Source organism: Bacillus rossius, chromosome 1 (genome assembly GCF_032445375.1).
Source record: "Bacillus rossius redtenbacheri isolate Brsri chromosome 1, Brsri_v3, whole genome shotgun sequence".
Lineage (NCBI taxonomy): Eukaryota > Metazoa > Arthropoda > Insecta > Phasmatodea > Bacillidae > Bacillus > Bacillus rossius.
In genome coordinates, this window is record NC_086330.1 from 214047645 (window position 1) to 214071463 (window position 23819).

Genomic DNA, 23819 nt, shown 5'->3' on the forward strand with positions numbered 1-23819 from the left:
ATATGAGTCACCATGCAAAGGATAGCATCACACGTAAATAATATGGCATGCCTACTGCAAGTTACTTACTGTGGCCTTGACCCATTAATTATTGATAGCTTAATTCAAGCTTGCTGCAGACTAACATATTTATCATTAGAAGGTTGCTGCCAGCTGGCTAAGTGTGAATTATAAAACTTAATTCAAGGTTACTGCAACTAATATACACGTCATGCCAAGCTTTCTGCAAGCTTGTAGTGACAAGATTACTATGTTTGTCAATTATGAACTAGATAGTTTGAATCAAGCTTTCTGCAATTAACATAATTGCAATGCCAGGCATTTGCAAGTTTGTAGGCTTCCCATAACCCGCCTAGATAAAATCAGCAAAAATATAGAAGCAAGCTTATATGCTATGTGGAATGTACCCTGATGTTTTGCGTAAGATTTAAAAACAAATTATAAAATTCTTGCCTCTGAATTAATCACCACTAAAATGTGGCAGTCCTAAGCCAGCACTTTTAGTGCTCAAACCATTCCAGGATTGGTGTTTGTGCTTGATTTGTTAAAATGTTAACAGAGTTGAAATTAATTTCAAAAGTATTACTTAATAACACAAATCAATACGATTTTCCGGTTTTAGATTTTGAGGTCTTTTCATAGTAATTTCTATGTCCTGATTTTAAAAATAGACTAATATAGGTAGTTGTATCCTTTACCATTTATTTCAAAATCTATATCTTCCTTTTTCATTTATTTTAAATATTTTGTGTGAGCATTAATCAATAAAACATTACAACAATGTCACCTATTGGATTAAATCTACTTAAAGTAATTAGTTGACTTTTTTAAAGACAAATGGCCACACACACAAATATACTTACACTATTTTGTATTGTGAATTATTCGTTACAGGCAAAAAATTTACATGTAAATACCACCATTTTGTTATTTTTATTCTCTATATGTAACTGAGTACAGATTAATGGAAATAATGTGTTGTGTAAAAATCGATTTTTTTCCCGCTATATTTGGGGTGGTTTTATTGTGAAGAAGCAGAGGATAAACATAACCTCAATTGTAAAAACAGATTGCAAGGCTTACTTCGGAATTGAACTAGGACATCAATCCAGGTCTTTGACACCTAATATTTTGTTTAAATGTTTGGGTTGAGATTTACGTAAATGAACAAAGGTGAATAAACAATCACAACGTCTTTAAATACCAATGGTGTGGTGTGAACCTCAAAATCACAGTACTGACTATATTACTTTTGTAAATCCAATGTGGAGGGTTTTAATTCAAAGAACAGAAAATGAATTTTATTCCCAAACTTGGTATCTGCTATGAGACCAGTGGTCAATGGCCCTGGTATTTCCATACCTAAGCCACCTAAAGATAGCAGAGAATTTATTTCAGATACAGCCAGTAACAGTGATTCACCATCATCTCCTGTGATCAACGATTTCGTTTCTGAAACATAAAATGCGCCATAACCATTTCCAAAAGCCAAGCTGAATGATATAGTAAGGGATGTAAACTTCGTAAGGATTTAGCTGAGCTTTTAGGTTCCAAACTACGAAAAACTTTTTATTTGCATTGGATATGGAAGTAACTTTTGACAGAAACAAAATAAAATATCTCTTGCAATATTTCAGTGATGAAGAAATTATAGTTTACAGTAATAACATTCCAAACTTAATACACAAACTGGGTTCTGTTAAATATGATTCAAATGTCTGGAGGCTATTTATCAATTCTAGTAAAATAAGTTTTAAGGTTGTCCTGCTACAAAATTGTAATTTTCTTTCTTCAGCTCCAGTAGAACACTCAGTGTAGCTGAAGAAGAATTATTCTAGTTTCAAGTTTTGAAAAAAAAAAAATATATATATATGTTGAACATCAGTGGATGATGTGTGGAGATTTTTAAGTTATCTCTATGTTATCAGGCCAACAACAGGGATTCAAAAATATTCATTTTATTTGTGCGAGTTGGATAATAGGACAAGAGACAAACTATGAGAACGAAGACAATGGCCCAAAATTTAAAGTTTAACACCAGATGTTTAAGAATATAATTAGAGGTACCTTCATGAATCATAAGAAAATTCTTTTGTCACTTCTTCACATAAAAAAATTGGTGTAATAAAACAGCATGTGATATCTTTTGGCCAAGAAAGGATTGTTTTAAATATCTCAGCAAAACAATTATTGCTATTTGTGCAGAAAAAAAATTCAGAAAATAATCATTGTGGGTCCTTAAATCAGAGCTCTTTCTAAAAACAAGCAATTCCAAGCCACTACGCCTTCTAAAGAAAAAAATTCTTGGCATGCATTAAAGTAGTAATGGACAATTTTCAATGAAGTAAGTAAACATCCTGATTATGACAAAATTGTGGAAAAATTGCTACAGAAATTAAAAACTTTGGGATACTTACTTTCTGTTTCAAACTTGGAAGTATATCTTAACAACGCGAGGGCAGTCTGAAAGGAACAAGGTGAGTAGTTCCACCAGAATGTTCGAGAAATGGAGAGGAGATACAAATACCAATGGAATAATTCAAAGATTGTAGTTTACTGCTAGATGAGGTTTATAAATTCTATGGAAAAACATAAGGAAAATCCAAGAGACATCAAAAATTCGATACCAAACGAACATTATTTCACTGATATGTTGTTTACAAAGTGAACGGAAATGTGATATTTCATAGTAAAAACTCACAAATAATTTGTAAATCTTATAAAAATAATTATTATGTTTTTGTTTTAAAAAAAAGTAAATATTACACTATTGATTTGCAAAAAAACCTAATGTTATGGACAAAACCATAGTCATATTATAAATAAACTGTATTAATATATTAAGAAAAACCTTTTAAATGTAAAACAGCTTTGAAAAAGTTTTGAATTTGTAAAACTAACTAACGTTAACTTTAAAAATATTAAAATTGTCTCACAGTGTCTGTAATAGAAGCTATCTCGAAGTTTAAGATATATGTTTCTAAACTTTATATTATAATCGGAAGTTCCTTGCACATTGATCAAGTATGCACTTTTTTCCCTTCACTGTAATGCACCGTTCGTTTTCCAACTTATTTGGTATTGCGGCCATTTTTCTTTGAAACAGGTTTTTTTTTGACATTGTGTCTGTATTGTAGTTTTTCTATTTGATGATTATTTTCACTGAAAAAAGTAATAGGCAGCGATTTTTTTTAAGTTTAACACAATTAAATTAGTAAATTGACTTTCGTTAATAGACAGTAAAGCGTTTGGGATAAACATTGCTCATAAAAAACTTAGCCGCACTTCACGAAATAGCTTGATCACTCATAGAACACATATGGCATGAAAAATTATTACGCCTGCTCTTGCAAAAGTGTGTAATTATGAGAGAAGAAAAGGAATAGCTGTGAACTGTCTCTAGTGTACCCAGTCGATAGGTGTAGTAGAATCTTAATTATTACTTTGACTTAAAATTCATATTATGTAAAATCCCAGAAAAATAAAACTTTAATGGGTGTTTTTTTATCAAATCATTTGTAGCACGAATATCTTTCACAAAGGCACATATAATTGACAAATATTTATTCATAAATACGAGTGACATGCGCAAGTTCACCTTGGTTTAAATGAATTGTTTTGGCAACATTGTAGCAACATGTAAGCTAAGACATCTATACAAGCAGTAGAACACTGAAGCATGCGAGCACAGCTGCGGACTGAGCCAGCCCCTGCTCGGCAGATGCGAGCGCTGCAGGTGGCCGGCTGTGCCCGGGAGTCAGGGCGCCAGTGCTGCAGGCCGGCTCGTGGACGCCACGCCAGTCGACCCCCACCAGGTGTAGCGGGGCGGCACAGTGACCGGGCGCCTCGATACCGCGTGCCTCCAGCCAGGAGCGGGCCGGTGCCAGGCGACAGTCGCAAACCAGGGGGTTCCTTAGCATTAGTAGCTGCCTGAGGGCACCAGCCACTCCAACAGCATCTGTGTTCACCGTGGTCAGCAGATTCCCGCTCAGGTCCATGTGCGACAATAATGGAGCTGGCGATGCTGCTGGGGTGTTCCGCAGGCTGTTTATCCTGTTGTCCTGAACAAAATACCGCCACTCAAACATAAATGCATTAAGGACTCTGATAATAATTTACCCTATATATAATACTAGCTTTTGCCCGCGGCTTCGCTCGCGTTAAGAAGTATTATTATTAATTAGGTTTAGCTTTTGCGGCTTTACTTTTGTTTAGCGTGTGTAAAAATTTAGGGCCTACAAAACTTCTTTGTACACAATATTCTTAACTAATCTGTCATTAGGCGCTAAAACTATCAAGCTATTGGGTGAACTTACTCGTGAGCAAGCAACATAAAACTGTCCATGAGAGAAGCAATGTTCTCTCAAGTCAATAACCGCAAATTTGAGAGTTTGCCCCTGAGACTTGTTTATTGTCATGGCAAAGCAGACTTTTAGGGGAAACTGTAATAGCTTAAATTCGAACGGGATATCATTAGGTATTAATGGGATTCGTGGTATAAATACAGTTTCCCATTTCCCACACCCATTTAAAATAGTGGCTTCCACTATATTGCAATGTAACGCTTTCACTTGCAGTCTCGTACCGTTACAAAGTTTTGGTGGTTTTAAATTTCGCAACAACATAATTGGAACACCCACACGCAGAATAAGCTTATGATAAGGCAAACCTGGCGGTTTCAATGAATTTAAAAATTCTACAGGGAAATTAGTAGCGTCATCTGTATTAACCACAGTATCAATCGAAGTATGGACCTTTTCTTCGCCCTCAAACAACATGAGCAGGATATCGTTGATAGCTGCTGCTTGATCGTTCTTTGGAGTAAGTATGGCACGCTCACATAACCATTCAATAGGCTTGTCATGTATATGAATAATGTCTGGATAAACTTTAGATAGCAATTCTTGAACCGTAGTAACAACTGTGCACAATTCTTCCGGGATGGTTATCTTTCCATCAAACGATGGAAAATCACCATTACCGATTTTAAGAAGGAGATATGAAAATCTACCAGCAGACTCATCCCCGCCGAAATGTGCTCTCATATTTTTAGAGAGCTTAAGAATATTAACCTGGGGCCACAAATTAGATTTCTTAATGCACGACTTTACTTCGTCAGCTCTGGTTCCTTTTGGCACCACTGGTAGAGTCTGCAGAAAGTCTCCGGCCAGCAAAACTGTTACGCCACCCATTAATTTTGTATTACCCCTTATATCCCTTAGTGATCTGTTTAAGGCTTCAATGCCACCTTTATGAGCCATCGTTATTTCGTCCCACAAGATTATTTTTGTACTCTTTAAAACTTCAGCAAAATTATTTTGTTTGGAGATGTTGCAAATGGGAGTCTCGGCAGTGATTAAATTGAGTGGTAACTTAAAAGTAGCATGAGCAGTTCGACCACCTTCGAGTAATGTAGTAGCTATGCCGGACGACGCCACAGCCAGGGCAATACCGTGAGTACTTCTTACTTTCGCCAAAAGTAAATTAATAAGGAAGGTTTTACCAGTTCCACCTGGAGCAACTAAGAAGAATATTCGACCGTCATTTGCATCTACACTTGTGATAATTTTATTGTATACTTCGTGTTTCTCGTCATTCAAGGATGCTTCATTTTTTCTAACTGCGTCTTCTAAGGCCACTGTATCGTAACTGGTCTCCTTCACGTACTCTCTATTTTAAAAATGTATTGATGTTATTGACTGAGGTAATCCATACTCTTTAAGAGGACGGCCGCCTAATGATAATACAGCATCCTCTAATATCGAGAGGCATTTGTTAAATATCAGGTACGATGAGTGCTCTACATCCACGTCACCTTGCATTTCCAGTTGTTTTTTAAAGTCTTCAGAAAGGTATTCTTTGTATTTTCTCCAAAGACATAAGGCAGAACAATAAAATGATAGCAAAAAGCTCTTGAATCATATGCGGTGTTTGACAAAGTGATGCCTTATCAAGAGCTGAATCCAAATGCCGATCATCTTCGAGTAGACCTAGAGCCTTGAACGCGGATTGGAAAGTAGGATGTAAGTGACCATCTACAATTTTCAACGCTTCAAATGAAATTGGGCCTCTGATCTCATGTAGAAGCATTCGAAGGTGGTAGCATTCTGTTTTGTTTAGATGAACAGTATAAACCCTACCTAGAACGTGTTCTTTTTTGACCCCTGACCATCCGTCATCATTCACTCCTCTCTTCCTTCTCTGGAACGATCGCTTGTTCCAAACGTAATACGCAGGGACTTCTGAGTATAGCAATGTTTTTGCAAAGTCATCCACGTTACACAGGTAGAAAAAGGAGAGGAGTGTAGTTGTAGGAGGACTACTTAATTTGTAGTACATGTTCTGCTCATTAAAATAAACTCTCTGTCCATTTTCTAAATGGACAGCAAGGTGCACTACAGGAGGAAAACGCTCATAAATTGGGAATTCAAGGATTCGCCAAACTGCTTCAGCTGAACTTACATATCGACCACTTGCGTAGGTTGTAACTTCATCCTTCCCATCCTTCCCATTCTTTAAAGTAAACGTAGCCTGATCTGACCCTTTATTAACATATTTGCAAACGTATTTGATTGACTTCACAGAATGGCAATACTCTATGTTCACGTGAGCGTCAGTAGCGGATCCAGAGGGGGGGCTAAGGGGTTCAAGCCCCCTCCAAAAGCATCTGGGTCCACTATTGTTTTAGTGTTTGCCTTGATAAAGCCTAGCCTCAGCTGGGTCAAGCCCCTCCCAAACCAAAATCCTGGATCCCCCACTGGTGAGCGTTACATGTTCTTAATAGCACTGGATTATAAGGAACCACCCAACGATTATCTATTGTAACACCCTTGATATTGACAGAGAATCCACCATCATCCAGAGAACGTCTCCTGTACTGCAGATAACCATCATCACCGGTTTGAGTTTCCTTAATAAGAGCTTTAGGATAACGTTTGCTGCACGAATTATCTTTCATGCATGGATAATTTCGGTTTAAACTCCCACAGGGGCCATGTATCATATTACTTTTAACAATTTCGTAAAGCTCAGGATCACGATCGGGGTTAGGTATTTTAGCACAAATAATATTGTCAATTTGATCCGGAGTGATGCGATGTTGAAGCCATAAAAGTATATGAATATGCAGAAGACCTCGCTTTTGCCATTCCGTCGAATACATATAGCATCTCACTTCACAGAATATTTTCCCTTTTATCAACAAATCCATGACCTTTTTTACCTTTAATCGAAAAACACGCGAAATAATATCTTATCGATCATGAGATTTTGTCCTGAAAGTAAGTGCTCATTTATGTCACTCCAGCGTGGGTTACATGTAAAAGTAATAAAAAGGTCGGGACGACCGTAATGTCTAACATAGGTCATGGCGTCTTGCGTTTTATCATGCATGTATCTTGGTCCACCAGTAAAATATGATGGAAGTACTAGCATTTGTCCCAGCTGATTTGCTTCAGTATCTTGCCGTCCAATTTCATCTTTTAAATGAATATAATTATCTGCGCGCAATTTGGCTTGATTGTTTTTTATGTAGTTTAGTCTTTCAGTTTCTATTTTTGCGTATTCATCTACCAAATATTGACTAAAAAGAGCGCGATATTTAACCAAATAGTTATCTTCTCCTTCTCTGATCATTATTCTGTATGAATAAAAACTTACAGCAGAGACTGTTTTTTCAAGGGCAACTTAGTTGTGGGATCGCATTGTGGTATGTTGATTGAATAGCCATCATCCCCCCAGAAAAACATCAACGGGTACTGCAGCGCGTCATAAGCTCGATGTATCTCACTGATACGCTGAAGTGAGTTACTTCGGCTTTCGAGGATAATGTCTCTTCGGTCAAAATGCTGATCTACCAATACAACAGCCACTTCATTTGCCGTTGGTGCATTAAATCTGCCTCTGTGTTCTCTTTGTGGTTTTTTATCTGCATGTATTACGACCTTTAATGACTCTGAAGGCGATATTTTATCAATGGCTGTTTTTAGATCTTGTATGTATGGGTTCACCTCATGTAACATAAACTGCAATTGTTTGATTAAATTTGGTCTCAAATCAGAAAATTTAGAACATCGAATTTTAGCTTCTCTATCATCTTCACCGAAAAAATAAATTTGCAGAAACTGTGCATCCTGCCCAAGTTCCGGTAATATACTTCCAATTAAATGATATACTTGTCCTTGAACTTTAAACGTTGGTGAAAAACCGCCTTCTTTTATTTGTTTTCCACCAAAGGAAGTCATTTGAAAACAGGCATTATATTTTCTGATATTATCCATGAAGTGTACATGATTTGGGTGTAAATCATTAACTAGACTGTAAAGTGGTTCAGGCAGTTGTTTAAACGGCTCATGTTGTACTTTACCGGCGCTACAACACATGCCAGGTGTCTCATCTTTCCACTTCAAGGCGTTACACCACTGACACTTGTACGTCATAGAACCTAAGACTACGCTGATGTCAGTTCCATAAGCAATATCTGGGTCATACGCCAAACCCGAAAGCAACTTGCTTCTCCATACACGCTGGATTGTATTTCTCTATACTGTGACTGAATCACTCTATGCAGATCGGTATTCCTGGCCTGATATATTGCAGCAGATTGCCTATGTTTTTCAGGGTTTGTAGCCTGGTAGGTGGCGACAGATTGCCTGTGTTTTTCAAGGTGTGCAGCCTGGTAGGTGGCGACAGCTTGCCTCTGTACATCAGATTTTTTTTCTTATATTCAGACACAGCTTTACGGTGGGATTCAGGTAGAGTCTGTCCATGTTTTTTGTGCCTTTTTTATTTTTTTTATTTTTTCGTGTGTAATCAGTAAACCTTGCCCTACGTTTGTTTTTCTTTTTTTCTATTAATGTCACAGACTCAAATTGGGACAATAAACTTTTTATTAAATTTTAATCATAATTTATTGATGATACCATAGGTGAATGTTCACGTTCTAAAACAGGCACCTCCTGACAACCCTTATCAACTTTAAGTTGCGAAGGTGTATCAATTCCAAAATCATGTTCTTCTACAGCTACCTCCATACGACGCCAAGTAATTTTCTGTGCTGCTATGGGAAGATAGGCATCAAAATGCCCACTGGACAAATCTTGACTGAATCGTAATTGCCTTACTGGATATTCGTTAGATCCAGATTCCGTATATATGAGACCGTTTCTATAAACTTAAAACTTAAATGGGAATATTAATCCTGCTGCTATTAACTCACAAAATCCTACATAAGTAGCATTTTTTATCATATCAGCAAAATATTCGTCAAATGTTACGTAGTTATCACCATTTCTGTCGTGGGTCATAATTGAAAAATTGCTCCAGTCATTAACCACATATCTGTCAATTTCTGAACGTACCTCCATCGCTCTATCTTGTGTTCCGTACATTAAATAAGAGAGAGCACGAAACAAACATGCACCATCACCAACAATAGGGACGACAGTACATTCTTCAACTTCTCCATTAACGTTCAGATTTTCTTTAGCCATTTAAAAAAAGTCTAACCGACAAAACCTATACTTATACCAAACGAAAACAAAACAAATGCCAAATACAAAGCAGAGTCTATAACGATATATTATCTATGCACTATGCACAAAAATGGTTAATTCAAAGTTCTCTCCAAAATAACTCAATGTAGATGGCGCTAGCATATAGAAATGCGTACATTTTAAACTGAAAAGTTACTAATATTATATAGCCTGCATCTCAAAATCCTTTCTTAGGGGATGCCTACGTCATAGTAGCTTTATGCATGCAAAGTCTCAGTCCGATCGGTTTAAAATTGACAAAGTTTCATACAAACTTTCATCCCCTATTTAATCCCCTTGGGGGTAGAATTAATCAAAATCCTTTCTTAGCGGATGCCTACGTCATAACATCTACCTGCATGCCAAATTTCATCCTGATCCGTCAAATGGTTTGGGCTGTGCGTTGATAGATCACTATGTCAGTCAGTCACCTTTGAGTTATATATAGCCTATTAAGATTATTAAGAAATGCAAGGTCTGAGTACCAGCATTGCTCAGTAGATAATCCTTAGGTCATGTGGATTATATTATTTAGTAGATAATGAGTTTACTTACTCATTATTGACAAAATTGTCTCCAGGAATTATTGGCCAGCTTTTCTAATTACAATTAACTTAAAATTATATATTATGTATAAACAACATATTTTTAAGTTCCATATTCCTCAAGAAATAATAATAATTATGCAATTTACAAAAAATTTATATATTTCATTTTAAAAAAATTCAATTTTGTATAAATAGGCCTACTTTCGAGCAAAAATAATTTAGGAAACAATCACATTATTAAAAAAACATCGTGTAATAATTAATACACTTAAAAAAATAGCCTTTAGTAAAAAATTCCAAAATAAACCTGAATGAAAAACCTGAGAAAAGTAAAAAGATTTGCTTGAATACAAAAAAAAAATATTTTTGTTTGTTCTAAGCCTATTTTATTGTGATGTAGGGTACGGAGTCACATGTAAATAACCATACTAAAAGTGTTTCGGTTTATGGACATTTTGACCATGAATGTTATTTAGTATATTTAGAATTATATTCTTACTTCATCGCTACCACAACCGCAGCTACTCATGCATACAGTAAATATCTCGTGCAACCATTTTCCACTTTTCCAAAACTTAATCTAATCTACATTCACCGGAGAAACAAAATACGTAGTTTTCCAGCATTATGCACAATGATTTGTGTCAACTAAAAGCGGACCACCAGCTTTAATTGGAACATCAATGCTATTAAAATGTGTCTAAACTACATATTTTAACTTATTCTTCACTTTTTCTCACTATGATGATCTCTATTTACTTTCCTTGAATTTTCTCTCAATATCAAGGAATAAAATGTATATATTCCAATAATATGAGCACCAATGCCAATTGCATTTCTTAAATTTTTTGTGCAGTTATGATCTCAGGAAGTGGACTAATTTTGTTCAAGACTTTTGTGGTAGTAGAATAGCTACTTGAATGCTTTGAGGTGTCGGAGGAGAATGTGAGTAGTGTTATGGCATTTAGAGTCTATTACATATATAAATAAGGAAATAATAATTTACCTTGTAAGTATCTGGTATTTAAACATGAAACAGGCTAATAAAACATTGAACCTCAGAGGTGACACTAAAGGCCAAACAAAAAAAAGAGAGAATGCCTCCTTGAAAACACTGAGGAGACTGTGGATCTGTAAATTTAAATAAATTATAAAAAATGCAGCTTAGTTGATATACATGCATTGATTTTTTTTTTCATAGGTAAAAGAGAAAATGATACAACATTGTGAACTGTTACAAAAAAAAACTAACATCATTTTGGATAGTTTAATGATTGAATTATATGGTTAACTGAATAACAATAATAATAAAAAATTTGTTGTCTGTAAAGTTGGTTCACGGACGATAGTTTAACGTGATAACGTCATAACAAAATATTGATGAAATGATTGATCCAGAAGAAAAGGAAATATCATATTCGGCCTGAGACTGAGACGTAATAGGCTTTTGCAACCAAACCATTTAGGCATTAAAAATATTATATTCTAAGAGGAAGAATTCTTTTTTTTAATTTGAATCATTTTTATTGAATTATCACTATTTTGTATGGATACAAAGGAGTGAAATGAAATGTACAATTTAATTAATAAATTTACTTTTATTTGCATTCATTAATTCAATTTATTACTATTGAAATGTTGCGTGCGCCGTATTTATTTTTACAAGTACAAAAAAATTATTTTGGCTCCTGCCATGATTCAAACCGACATCTATTAGTTTGAAAGTCTGCGACGCTGACCGCGCGGCCACGAGGCCATACATGTATTTTAGTAGTTTCAAATAATATATACATTATATAAACTTTTTTCAGGGTAGGGGAATAATATTATTTCCATTTTATAACACGATTTGATAACAAATCCGCATTTCAAATACACCAAACTTATTTATAATGTGTAACAATAGTTTTTAAAACATTGTGCAAAAGATCCCGGGTGTAATTTGAATTATTGTTTGTAACTGTAAAACACCATTGTTGGTTAAAAAAAGTATTTGAATATTCAACATTACTTTTAAATAACCGTACCGACTGTGCTGAAAATCGGTGGACGAACGTTAAATTTACATAATATTAATAATTCAAACGACGAAAATATAATTGAAAAGTCAAATCGATGGTTGTTCCAATCGAGTGGAAGATAGATGCCACGCATGCGTACAATGAGCAAACAGGACACATCCGTAGTGGGACATCCGTAGTGGTACACTTTTTCGTGCGTGCAACCGGCGTTCATCGATTTATTAGACGTTGTTACGTCAAAAAATATATCATTACAGTATAATAAGGAACTATTTTTAATACATGCAAATAATCCAAATGTTCTTAACTTTTATTAAATAAAATTCTTTGTAGAATAGTTGAATGGTATTTTATCTTAAGTTATAGGTACTAACGAAAGTAACGTATCTCAGCGCTACCTTTTGGATACTATCCAAAAATCTTGTCTATACGTAAGTTATTATCTAGCTGCAGGTAGAAGTGTGTGAGTTTCAGCAGTGGAGACATGCGTAGGAAGATGATGTAGTCACCCTTAAAGGTGCAGCACACTTAGCTCGGGCGTCCCTGGAATGCCTGGTCGGGCAGATAGTCCAGGCTACAAGAAGTATAGAAAGATTTGCTGCCCTAATGCTACCCTAATGGCAGGTACCTACTGCAGGTAGATTTGTGTGAACTGCAACAGTGGTAACATCATATGCATGAAGATTAGGTAGTTGTCCTCGAGGTGTAACACAGCAGGCCGTCCATGTACAAGAATCTATGAAGTGCCAGCATTGCGGCCCTAATGGAAGGTACCTACCTGCAGGTAAATATGTGTAAGCTGCAGCAGTGGCGACAGCATGCGCATGTGCAGGAAGTGGAGGTAGTTGCCCTCAAGGTGTAGCACACGCAGCTCAAGTAGTCCCTGGAAGGCCTGATCGGGTAGGTAGTCCAAGCGACAGCGACTGGCGTTTAGCTCTCGCAGAGACAGCGAGATGAGAAAGACTGAGTTGTTGGCCACATGAAGGTCATTTCCACTCAGATCCAGGAACCACAGTCGAGGGTTGTCAAGGAACATGTTGGGCTCCAAATAATCCAAGAAGTTGTCCTGTGCATCCAAGAACAGCAAATACTTGAGTCCTAATATACAGATATTTCCAATAAAAAATGACAACGAATTGTAGTTGATTCCTTAAGAGTTTACATGTTGGAAACATATTTTATGCTTTTGATTAAATAAAATAAAATATTTTAGATGCCCTTAAACGAATAAATATTTCTTTTCTTATAATTAAATCAAAGAAATAACCAGTAAATAAGGGTTAAATCATCCTACAGTGTAGCCATTCTAATGAATGATTTAATATAACTGTATATGATATATGTGATTTGAATTCTCTCTTCAATAATGATCTCAGTAAGCATGCACTCACCAAAAAAAAGCTGGTAATTTGAAGTCTAGTGTTTCGAAGCTCACGAGATATTGAAAGGCTCGCCCCTGCAAAGACCCAGTTAGCATGTACTTGGCACGAAGGAACAGGTACCTCGAGGCCCCATGAATCAAGGCTCGAGAGTGTTTGGAAGGCTCTGGCATCGAAAAAGGTCCAGTAATGATGCCTTCAGAAGGAAGGATCTGTTACCTGGAATCTCAGTGTCTCGAGGCTTGTGAGAGCTTAAATTGCTACTGTAACCAAAGAGCCCAGTAAGCCTGCTCATAGCAGTAACAAGCAGGTATCTGGATGAACTGCTAACCAAATCTTGAGAGAAATGGTAATGCTCCCACCTTCAAAGAGCCCAGAAGGGTATACGCTCAGAAGGAATAAGTTGGTACCTGGAGGCACAGTGACTCGAGGCTTTGGAGAGCTTGAAACTGTCCTGCCTACAAAGAACCCAGTAAACTTGCACTCAGCAGAAATGAGCTGTTAGCTAGGGGCCCAGTAATTCAAGACTCGAGAGAGCTTGGGAGGTTCTGGCCTCAAAAGATCCTAATAAGCATTCGCTCAGTAAGAAAAAGCTGGTATTTAAAGTTTGAGAGATTCTAGGTTCGCGAGATCTTAAAATGTTCCAGCTTGCAAAGAGATTGAGTTAGTCGTGCGCTCGGCAATAAATAACCGAAATATTGAGGCCCATCGTATCAAGGCTCGCGAAGACTTAAAATACTACACCACCAAAGATGCAAGTAAGTCTACTCTTAGCAGGAAGAAGCTAGTATATGAATACCTGTGAATAAAGTCCTGAGAGAGCTTGGAAGGCTCCCACGTCCAAAGAAGACAGTAATTGTTTGCTAAGAAGAAAGTACCTGATACCTGTATACTAAGTGAATCATGTTTTGAGAGATATTGAAAAACTCCCACATGTACACAAGTCATTAGGCGTGCACTTAGCATAAACGTTCTTGTACTTGGTAGCCTCGAGAATGAAGTCTCTATAGAGAGCTTGGAAGTCTACCTCAAGTGAAGAGCCCATTAAGTGGTGTCTAGAGGTGCAGTGAATGTAGTTTTAAGAGTGTTTGGATTGCTCAGACCTCCAAAGTGCTTAGTGGCCGTGCATTCAGCAGGACGAAAATGTCCCTGGAATCCAGTCTCTCAATCTCACATGAATTTGAAAAGCCTTTGCCTGAACATAGCCCAGTAAGCATATGCTTAGCAAGAAAAAAGTGGTACCTGGAGGCCCAGTGGATCAAGCCTCTAGAGAGCTTGGAAGTTATCCGCCATCAAAGACCCCAGGAAGCAGGGGCGCAAACAGGGGGGGGGGGGGTGCAAGGGTATTTCCCCCCCCCCCCTCTGAAACCTTAAAGTGGGGGCAAACGGGGGCAAAGAAAGTGCTGTGTAATCAATTTTTAGATAATAAAACTGCTTAAATAGCACCATTTTCCACCTTGAAATACAAATTTTCCCGAGGGAGGATCCCCGGACCCCCCGCTTCAATAGGGTGGATCGGTGATTCTTTATAAAAAGGTATATTGCCCCCCCTTTGGAAATTTAGTTGTTGCGCCCCTGCCAGGAAGTGTCCGTGCACAGAATAGAGCTGGTACCTATGGACTCTGTAAATCATGTCCCGAGAGAGATTGGCAGGATCCTGCCTGCAAAATATCTTTTAAGTATGCGCCCAGGTGGAAGAAGCTTTTACCTGCAGACCCAGTGAATCTATTTTTGAGAAAATTAATAAAGGTCAAGTCTCCAAGTAGCTAAGTAAGCTTGCATTCATTAAGAATAATAAGGTACTTGGAGGTCCAGCGAATCAACTATTGAGAGATTTTAAAAGGCGCAAGCATCCAATGAGCTAATTAAGCATGGTCTAACAAAGAATGAGTTGGTAACTGAGGCCCAGTGAGTTTAGGTTTAAGAGAGTTTTGAAGGCTAAGGCGCCCAAATAGCTGAGTAAGCATTTTCTTAACTTGAATAAGATGGTACCTGGATTTCCAGTAAATCATGTCTCGAGAGATCTTGGCAGGCATGCTCCCGCCTGCACATGCCCTGTAAGCATGCGCCCAGCAAGGAAGAAATTTTACCTGGAGGCCTAAGGTCTGAAGGCTAGCGAGGGCGTGGAAGGCCCCTGCCTGCACCCACTTCAGCCTAACGTCCCGCAGCTCGAGTCGTTGTAGTGTGCGCACGGCGCTCATGGTGTCGTTGGCGAGGTAGCTGAGGTTGGCGTGTCCCAGCACAAGGGACGTGATACCTGTTGGCAGCCCGCTGGGCAGCCTGCCTGGGGCCGGGTTGGAGTAGCACACCGCCTCGCTGATTGAGGGGCAGTCGCAGGAGGTGGGGCATGAGACGCCACACGATGCTAGCACCACCAGCACCACCAGCGCTTCTAAACCTGCAAGTGTCACATCTCAAATATATTTATATATCACACTCCATGTTAGCTACCTTGTTTTCTTGTCATTACTTTTATTTATGCTTTCCCTGTAAATTTATTACCATATTTTCCTTTAGATATTTTTGTTTATTTAAACAATTTTATTAGATATTTTCTAAATATTATCGCTATAACAATGGTTAATAGTCACGCAAGTGTTCTTTTTTATGAAAACTTGCCTAAAAACACCTAAAACAAATTGGTAAATGCAACTTAATAATACTGTCATCCAAAAAAAAAGAAGCAAGAAAGACATCAGAATAAAATGAGAAGAAAAGTTTTGTCCAGGTAGGTTATTACCAACAGGGTGTGTGAGACTGAGCCTTTGCTATGGACTAAGTAAGAAGCAGTGAAATGATGCTTAGAAGATATGAATTTGTGGCGGAAATGAGGATGCTCCTAGAAAACTTAGCTAATCTCGACAATATAAGCCACCTTTACCAATCGTGGAATGTATTGTTAAGCTTGATGTGAGGCAAATAGCGTTATTACTCAACACCGTGGCTTTGCCACCACAAACAACATGACACAACCACTACAGAAGGACAAGTGTGCACACGTAAAAGTTAAAGGAGGGGCATTGCAAAATTTTGTGAGTTTTGGCTTTACGGAACTTGCGACAAACATTACAATAAGGTACTTGTAAAACAAAATCATTCTTATGTAAATTCATTTCAAGGCAGAACAAAGCTTGTGAAGCAGAGCAGCATGCTAATGCATTGGGGACATGCAGCCAGTAGCCACATGAGATGAAAACTACTTCTGTACACTTTATGATTACCTCACACATTGCTTTAATTATTTGATTCCTTTTATTAGTCGTAAGAAAAATGTGGGAGTTTTAATGAACGCATCTATCATTGCAAAGTGAAATAACACCACGAAAAATAGACACAGAACACTACGACACTAAAGCTGTCCACTAGGAAAAAAAATGAACGTGTGTACATGCTTATAAAATGTTCATAATGAACATCTTATCACACTCTAAATATTTGCTTTATGTTAATAGAGACATGTGGCAATGAGATAAGAATTATAAATATACGTCTGATTTCAGTGAAAGATGGTTGTGTTACAAGATGCACATGCTTCCTAGAAGAACAGTTCTACATGCAGACCACATTGGCACGGCTGTAGATTCACATCACTACCAGCACATGACTAAAAATTCTTAATGAAGTAGTTTTCTGTTGAAGGATAACTTAAGTTATATTAAGTTATCTTCAAGAATATATGTATTTATTTCATTAAATATTTTTCATTAGAATTTTGGGTTTCTGCAAGTAGACATATTTATTCTTTGAAAATTAATATTATTTATTTTCACATGATTTGTTATGTAACGGTGCATGGCTTTTTCCACAAATATTCAATCAGCTGGGAATAATGTTAATTGATAATGAACTGCTTTAGTCCATTAATGCGTGACGTGAACACAGGCAACAACACGATAGTGACAGCCGTGACGTCACTATGCTTGCCAAGGCAAGATGATTCTGCTATGGTTTGCTATTGACTTCTGCGGGATGAAGGTGAAAGGGACATCACAAACACCCAGTCTTGAACGCAGGAAGCAGCCTTGTAAGACCCCCTCCCCGGCCAGGGATAGAACCCTGGCCCCTTGGCCCACCAGCCAAACACCCTAGCCACTAAACCAAATAGGCGGACTAAAAATAATATAAACATTACAATTTCTTGAGGCCTTTATTTATATCAAGGTACTGTACATTTTCAAACCCAAAATCCACGTAGTATTACATTCTGCGGGTCCCTATTTCCTCCCCCCAAGTCACTTAAATTTAATATGAGCAAACATCTTACAGACCATCAGTATGAGCAATATTTCTTTGCCTTTAATACTTTCCTGTCCAGTGTGTATTGTTACAGGATTTCAATCAGTACTACGTGGTATGTATTCTTAAAAGTAATTATAGTACATATTAATAATACGTTCTTTAAATGATTCATGCAACGTAGAATTTTGAATTAATACAATTTCTTGTACATAAGCCAATACACTTTTTAACTATTTTCATAGAAAAATTCAAGAACGCAAACTAAGAAATAAAAATGTAACTATAAACCCACAGAGAATCAGCCAAAATCAGCTGATGTCAAGCAGATAAACCCAAACAGGTATTTTGGACAACACAACGACGACGGCGTATACGAACATATTCAAACTTAAATATCAGACAGACAGCACAAGAATTCCGTGGAAGGAATTAAGTCATAAAAAATTAATAACAGCACATACGAAAACAGTGGACAAACAACGAGACAGTTTCAATGAAAACAGTAAATGCAGGCAGACAACAAAAACCTGGACAGTGCAGCAAATATACAAAGCAACAGATGAGTCGACCAATTCCAATCACCACTTTGTCCTTCATAAGTGATTTCCCAGAAAATAGGAAAAACCTGTATTTGTTCTCTGGAGATGTTACGACTAATGGAATGTTTACTTAGCTGTTTAGATTTAATAGTTGGCATGTACCCATAAAGGAAATAAAAATTAAACAGCTAGTTTTTGAGAAATTCCGATTTAAATGTTGGACAAAGTGGAGTTTGGAAATATCAAAGAGACAAAGTGGTATTTTGGAACAGTACATGTTGGAGAAAGTGGCTAATGGAAACACGTATTTTCTTCTCGATATAGTAATGATATTTTATTGCACAGTTTTAAACACACAAACAATGAAAAACAAAGTAACAGTTGTAAATTAAAAAGAAATGTTGAAAAATCTTGCCACAATATATTTGAAGCTATTATGACAAGGTCGTAAAACAACAACATTAAAACAATACATTCATAATTAAATTAAAAGAAAACATTTAAACCTTAGCCGCTATTCAAGAAACTAGAATAACAATGAATATTAATGACAGTGTATGCAAATAATCAATTTCACCAAATCAACAATGTTTAATTGAATGCTACACACGCAGTTCTTCAGATTCTTCCATTGGTTTGTCTTCTGCATCACTTTCATGTTCAATGATTGTATGAACACTGTCAACACTTACTGACTGATATAATTGCAAGTAGAAGTTCAGGTGGTTTTCAGATTCTTTCCACTTGCTCCCAAAGTGTTTACACAAATGATTGTTAATGTCCTGCAGCTTACTGCCTTTAATCTGAACACCAGATTCCAGAACCTCGGGTGTTAAATCTGAGAGTGTAACACCACGCTTGAAAACACTTCGCCCTTGTCCTAGGTCTGTTGTATAAAAACACTCCCCTCAAACGAGAATCAATGCTGAGTTCTTGCACGATCTCGTTAAGATAAATCTCTTACACCGGGAAAATCTAAAATGCCATGACTGTGTTGGTTTTATTACACGAGTTACAGCTTCCTTCCAGTCAAAAAATTGAAAATGTTCTTTTGGACGAAGCAAAGTACCATGATTACTCAAAATTGTGTAAAATTCATCAGGAAGCACAATTGTGTCAAGTTTGTTCAATTCTCTCTCTATTCTGCCAAATATTCTATCAGGTGGAATTTAGGAGTGACCTGTGAAGGGAAAAACAACAGAACTTGCTGAACGTGTTGTGGAGCTTGACTGAGCCATTTACTTGCCATTCCAATAAGGGTTCAGTTTTTATTTTGACCACTACAGCCATCAGCGAAAAGACGAACTGTAGTAATACCCGTAAGATCTGTATTTGTTAATCTATAAAACACAGCAGAGGTGATCTGGTTGGTAGCTTTTGGGAATTCATTTTCAGACCATGAATAAATGAATGTGTTTCTTTGATTTTGTGGGGATTTAGATGTTCCTTGGCATACTGTGAAATTATAAATATTTAATTTACGACTATAGTAGCTAGCTTGATCAGGATGTTTTGGCAGGATCAGATTTTTCTGACAATCTAACGAAAATGTCAGTTCACCCGGTTTTTCTTCTGCTAAAAGCAAACAGATGCCCTCATCACTTGATAATAGAATACAAAACATAAAACACAACAGCTGTCGCTATAAGTCCTCATAGATAACACAAAACACAGTGAAAACGAGACCAAACAAAATAATAAACAAGACTTTTATAGTCTAAACATGAAATACAGACATTCATTTGGAGGAACTAGACAAAGCTGGTTTTGGAATATTATTCGGTACACCAAAATGGCAGCCATTACACAATGTCTGGACAAAGTGTGTTCTGGAATGAAAAACAGACGTGGACAAAGTGTGATGTGGAAATAAAACAGAACTGGACATAGTGGGTTCTGGAAATGTTTACAGTTTTACACATCAATTTTCTAAAGGACAATGTCGTGTTTGGCAATTCTTTTTTGCGGATTCCCATAGATATGACTACAGAGAATATTCTTGTGGCATTATCTCAATTTTTTCACTTTTTGGACAAAGTGGTTTTTGGAAATGGTCGACTCAGATATAAATTTATTAAAATATTAAGTGAAGCATTGGTCCATCTGTGGTGTAAAGGCTTGTGTGTTCTCTTCTATTGAAAATAAAATTGTTTAGATCTTCATTGTAGAAAAAAATTTTCCGCAGGTCGTAGTTCGGTGATAATATTCTCAAAAAATAACTCACAAAGTGAAATTTGTGAATTCTGGGCTTGCCCACAATTTTAGACTAAAAACATATATGTATCATAAAGCAGATACATTACTTTGTAAAACACCAAACATTTTCTTGTGATTTGCAGCAATTAATTCAGGAACTACTGATGACATGCGCATTTATTGTGTTTAACATTTATTAATGTGAGTTCAAGTCTGCAGAATGAGATTTAAGGCTGCAGCATGCGATTTCACTTTTGATTTGCAATTTGCAATGTTGAAATTCACATAGCTGAATCTTATTTTCAAGGTAAAATGTATACCACATGAAATAGATATTATTCAAACTGCTTTATAAAATGGTAGCCTTGGATTTTTGTGATCCATGCACATCACGTATATAAAATAATTAAGAAATACACTAACTAATAATTTGATATCAGACCTAGAAATGGCAATAAATCGTAATCGATGAAAAGTAGAGGACATCAATAGTAAGAGTGAATCAAATCATGGCCATATACTTGTTCACGATTCAAGTGATCATGTGAGTGAAGAGTGAATTGTAATTTTATAAACCCATAACAAGACAATAATTTTAAAATAACTGAAGCGAGAACACAAAAAATAATAAAAAAATAAACGACATCCAGTCATTAATACTACTGGCAGAAATTACATTATTTTAGGAGAAAAAAAAAAGCCAAATTATATTATCATGATGTTATAAAACAGTGAAATATTTCACAGTGGTGCCATGGTTAAAAACAAATACCCTGCGTCCACCAAGACCATGATTCATAAAACCGTGGGGGAATACAATTCCTATTTGCAAACTACCTGATGGAAAAAGCTCATCTCAAGATCGATCATTCTTAAATGTCGCCAATACGGCCTGTTTGTCAACTAGACTTCTAAAGGAATGGTTGCCCAAAAATTTGCGAGAAATTACTACTCCTGTAAGCAGTTTGATGGAAGAAAAACGATTTCATTTCTACATTCATTGTTTACTGCCAGAGTTGTTAGACCCAATGAAAACCCGCGATCTGCCAGAAAAAAAAAACCTTAAAAAATGAATTTTATAAGTAGGCAACACAAACATTTTCCAGAAGAAAACATAACAATAAAGCTATATTTATCTATGTGTAACAATGGGTTAACTGTCATATGGACATAATATGTCCAACTGACACAGACTAAAGTTATAATTTTACACATTAATCCTAAATCTCAACAGTTGGGTTGCCACAACAATAAGAACCGGTCTTTTACTACCTCTAAAATAATTATAAATCACTAAGGTGTAAATATGAAAATAAATATTGGGTTCTACTGTGTTCTTTGTACAGGACTAGCATTTCCAGCGATGATAGGCCAGTCGGCATTGCGAGTGGAGGCCGGTGTGCCACTTCTCTTTTCTTGCCTAATTTTTGTGAAAAATATGGATATTTAGGGGAAAAGGAAGAAATATATTTGGTTGGTATTTAATTTCAAGTGCTAATCAAAACTTATATGATTACTATTGAGTTAATATAATTTATTTTAGAAAACTTTCCGAATTTGTATTGGCTCATAATGATGCGATTTCACTGGAATTTAAATGTTTGAATTTTTAAAATCAACTGTAGTAAAATTTTTAAGGTAAATATGATCATAATTTCTTAACGTAAATAAAAAATACAGATAGGGTTGAATGTTTTTGAAGAATGCATGATTAAAAATTTCCCTAGGGAGGTTTATTACACACCTCCACAACGTGGCGGTATGAAAAGAAGTATAACCATATAAACAAATTTTAATTTGAAAAGAATATCACTTTCTAAGTATAAACTATGTTCAAAAGTAGTATAGAAAAGGGCATACTGCGCCAGGGTTCAGGGTGTGGTCCTTGGTGCCGGGGTCCGCCATCTTGGTTTGTGACGTCACGGCGGCCATCTTGGAAGGACTGACCTTGACCTTTGACCTTGACCTTGACCGCGACGGCCATTTTGGATCCGCCATCTTGTATCCGCTATTTTGGATGATGTCATTTTGTTTTCTCGAACATTCCGACGTTGTGTTTTCCGCAATTTGAATTATGACGTCACCGTTGCAATTATCGTTACGGCCACCATCTTTAACTTTTTATGTATTATCCTATTTTAATGAAACAATTTTTAAATTTAAAAATAATTAAATAATTAAATTTTAATACAAAATATTTTTAAAAAAAACATACATTTACGACATGGAGCTCGGAGTCCTCGGTTCGAACCCGGTGAGGGCAAAAAAAATTAAAAATGGCGACCGATCCATCTCCCGTGGTGGATGCTGGCAGACTGACCCCCACCACTTATGTCATAGCATATATATCGTCAGTTAGCATGACGTCATGTCCGCCATATTGTCCTTGTTTGCTGGAAGCCATCATCATTGTAACGTCTGCTGGAGTGCACTGACATCATGTTAGTTTAATTCGTTCCCGCTAGAGTGCAGTAATCATTTATTATTATTGCTGTGACACCCTATTTTGTCATTTGGCCGCCATCATGGAATTGTGTAATTATTTAGCTAGAAATTCGGGAAAAGTTCCAAAATTCATTAAATAAATCACTCATTAATTTACATATCGATTCGATCGATTCCTGTCCTCGGTTCGATACCTGATCGATGCAATTATGTTTAATTTTAAGTAAAAAAATATTAAGTTAAAAAAACCATGTTCAACATTCTTAAAGAGTCTTTAAATCCTCTACTACCATCATCCTATCAGACATCAAAAACACCACATTGGAAATTGGTAATTTTAATCCTAGAGATTCGGAAAAAAGTTCAACATTTATTAAATAAATTTGTAATCTATATAATGATTTATTAGATCGACTAAGGTCCTTGGTTCGATCCCTGGCCGATGAAAATAACTTTAATATTTTAAAAAAGTACCACTAAAGTGGCAGGTTTGAGAAAATAAAAACACCTCAAGTTCTTTTAAAAAACTTTTATTACATAAATACTACACTACTACAAGTACAAAAAAAATACACAGACAAATTACTAAAGTTTTGTGGATTTCTCTATTCATACAGTTTTCGTATTGTATGGACTAAGTTCTTTACATGACTTTAAATGTCTATTCAGTTTATCAGGTCGACATATTGGTACACCACAATTTTCACACAAAGACGAATTATCGACTTTATTAAAAGGACAGTGATATATTTCATGTTGTTTTGCACTTCGAATATTTGCTAATGTTTTGTTACAAAATATACAGCTTGATTCCGATGAATGTACAGCCAGACTATCACAATTCCTGAGGTGCCGTTTTAAACTTCCATAGAGTATAAACTTGCTGAAACATCTGTTGCACTGATATTTAATGCGTTCG

General features: G+C 36.4%; 1 protein-coding gene across 1 annotated transcript in view; it reads right to left on the reverse strand.

Moving 5' to 3' along the window:
* Nucleotides 1–3549: 3549 nt before the first annotated feature.
* Nucleotides 3550–23819, reverse strand: part of LOC134529799 (platelet glycoprotein V-like) — a 43978-nt gene continuing 23708 nt past the window's right edge. The window contains exons 2-4 of the mRNA XM_063364255.1: nt 15572–15879; nt 12881–13168; nt 3550–4061 (exon numbers count right to left, since the gene is read on the reverse strand). Of these exons, the coding sequence (XP_063220325.1) occupies nt 3654–4061; nt 12881–13168; nt 15572–15879 (1004 nt within the window). The 3' untranslated portion in view covers nt 3550–3653. The remainder of the gene's footprint in view (nt 4062–12880; nt 13169–15571; nt 15880–23819) is intronic.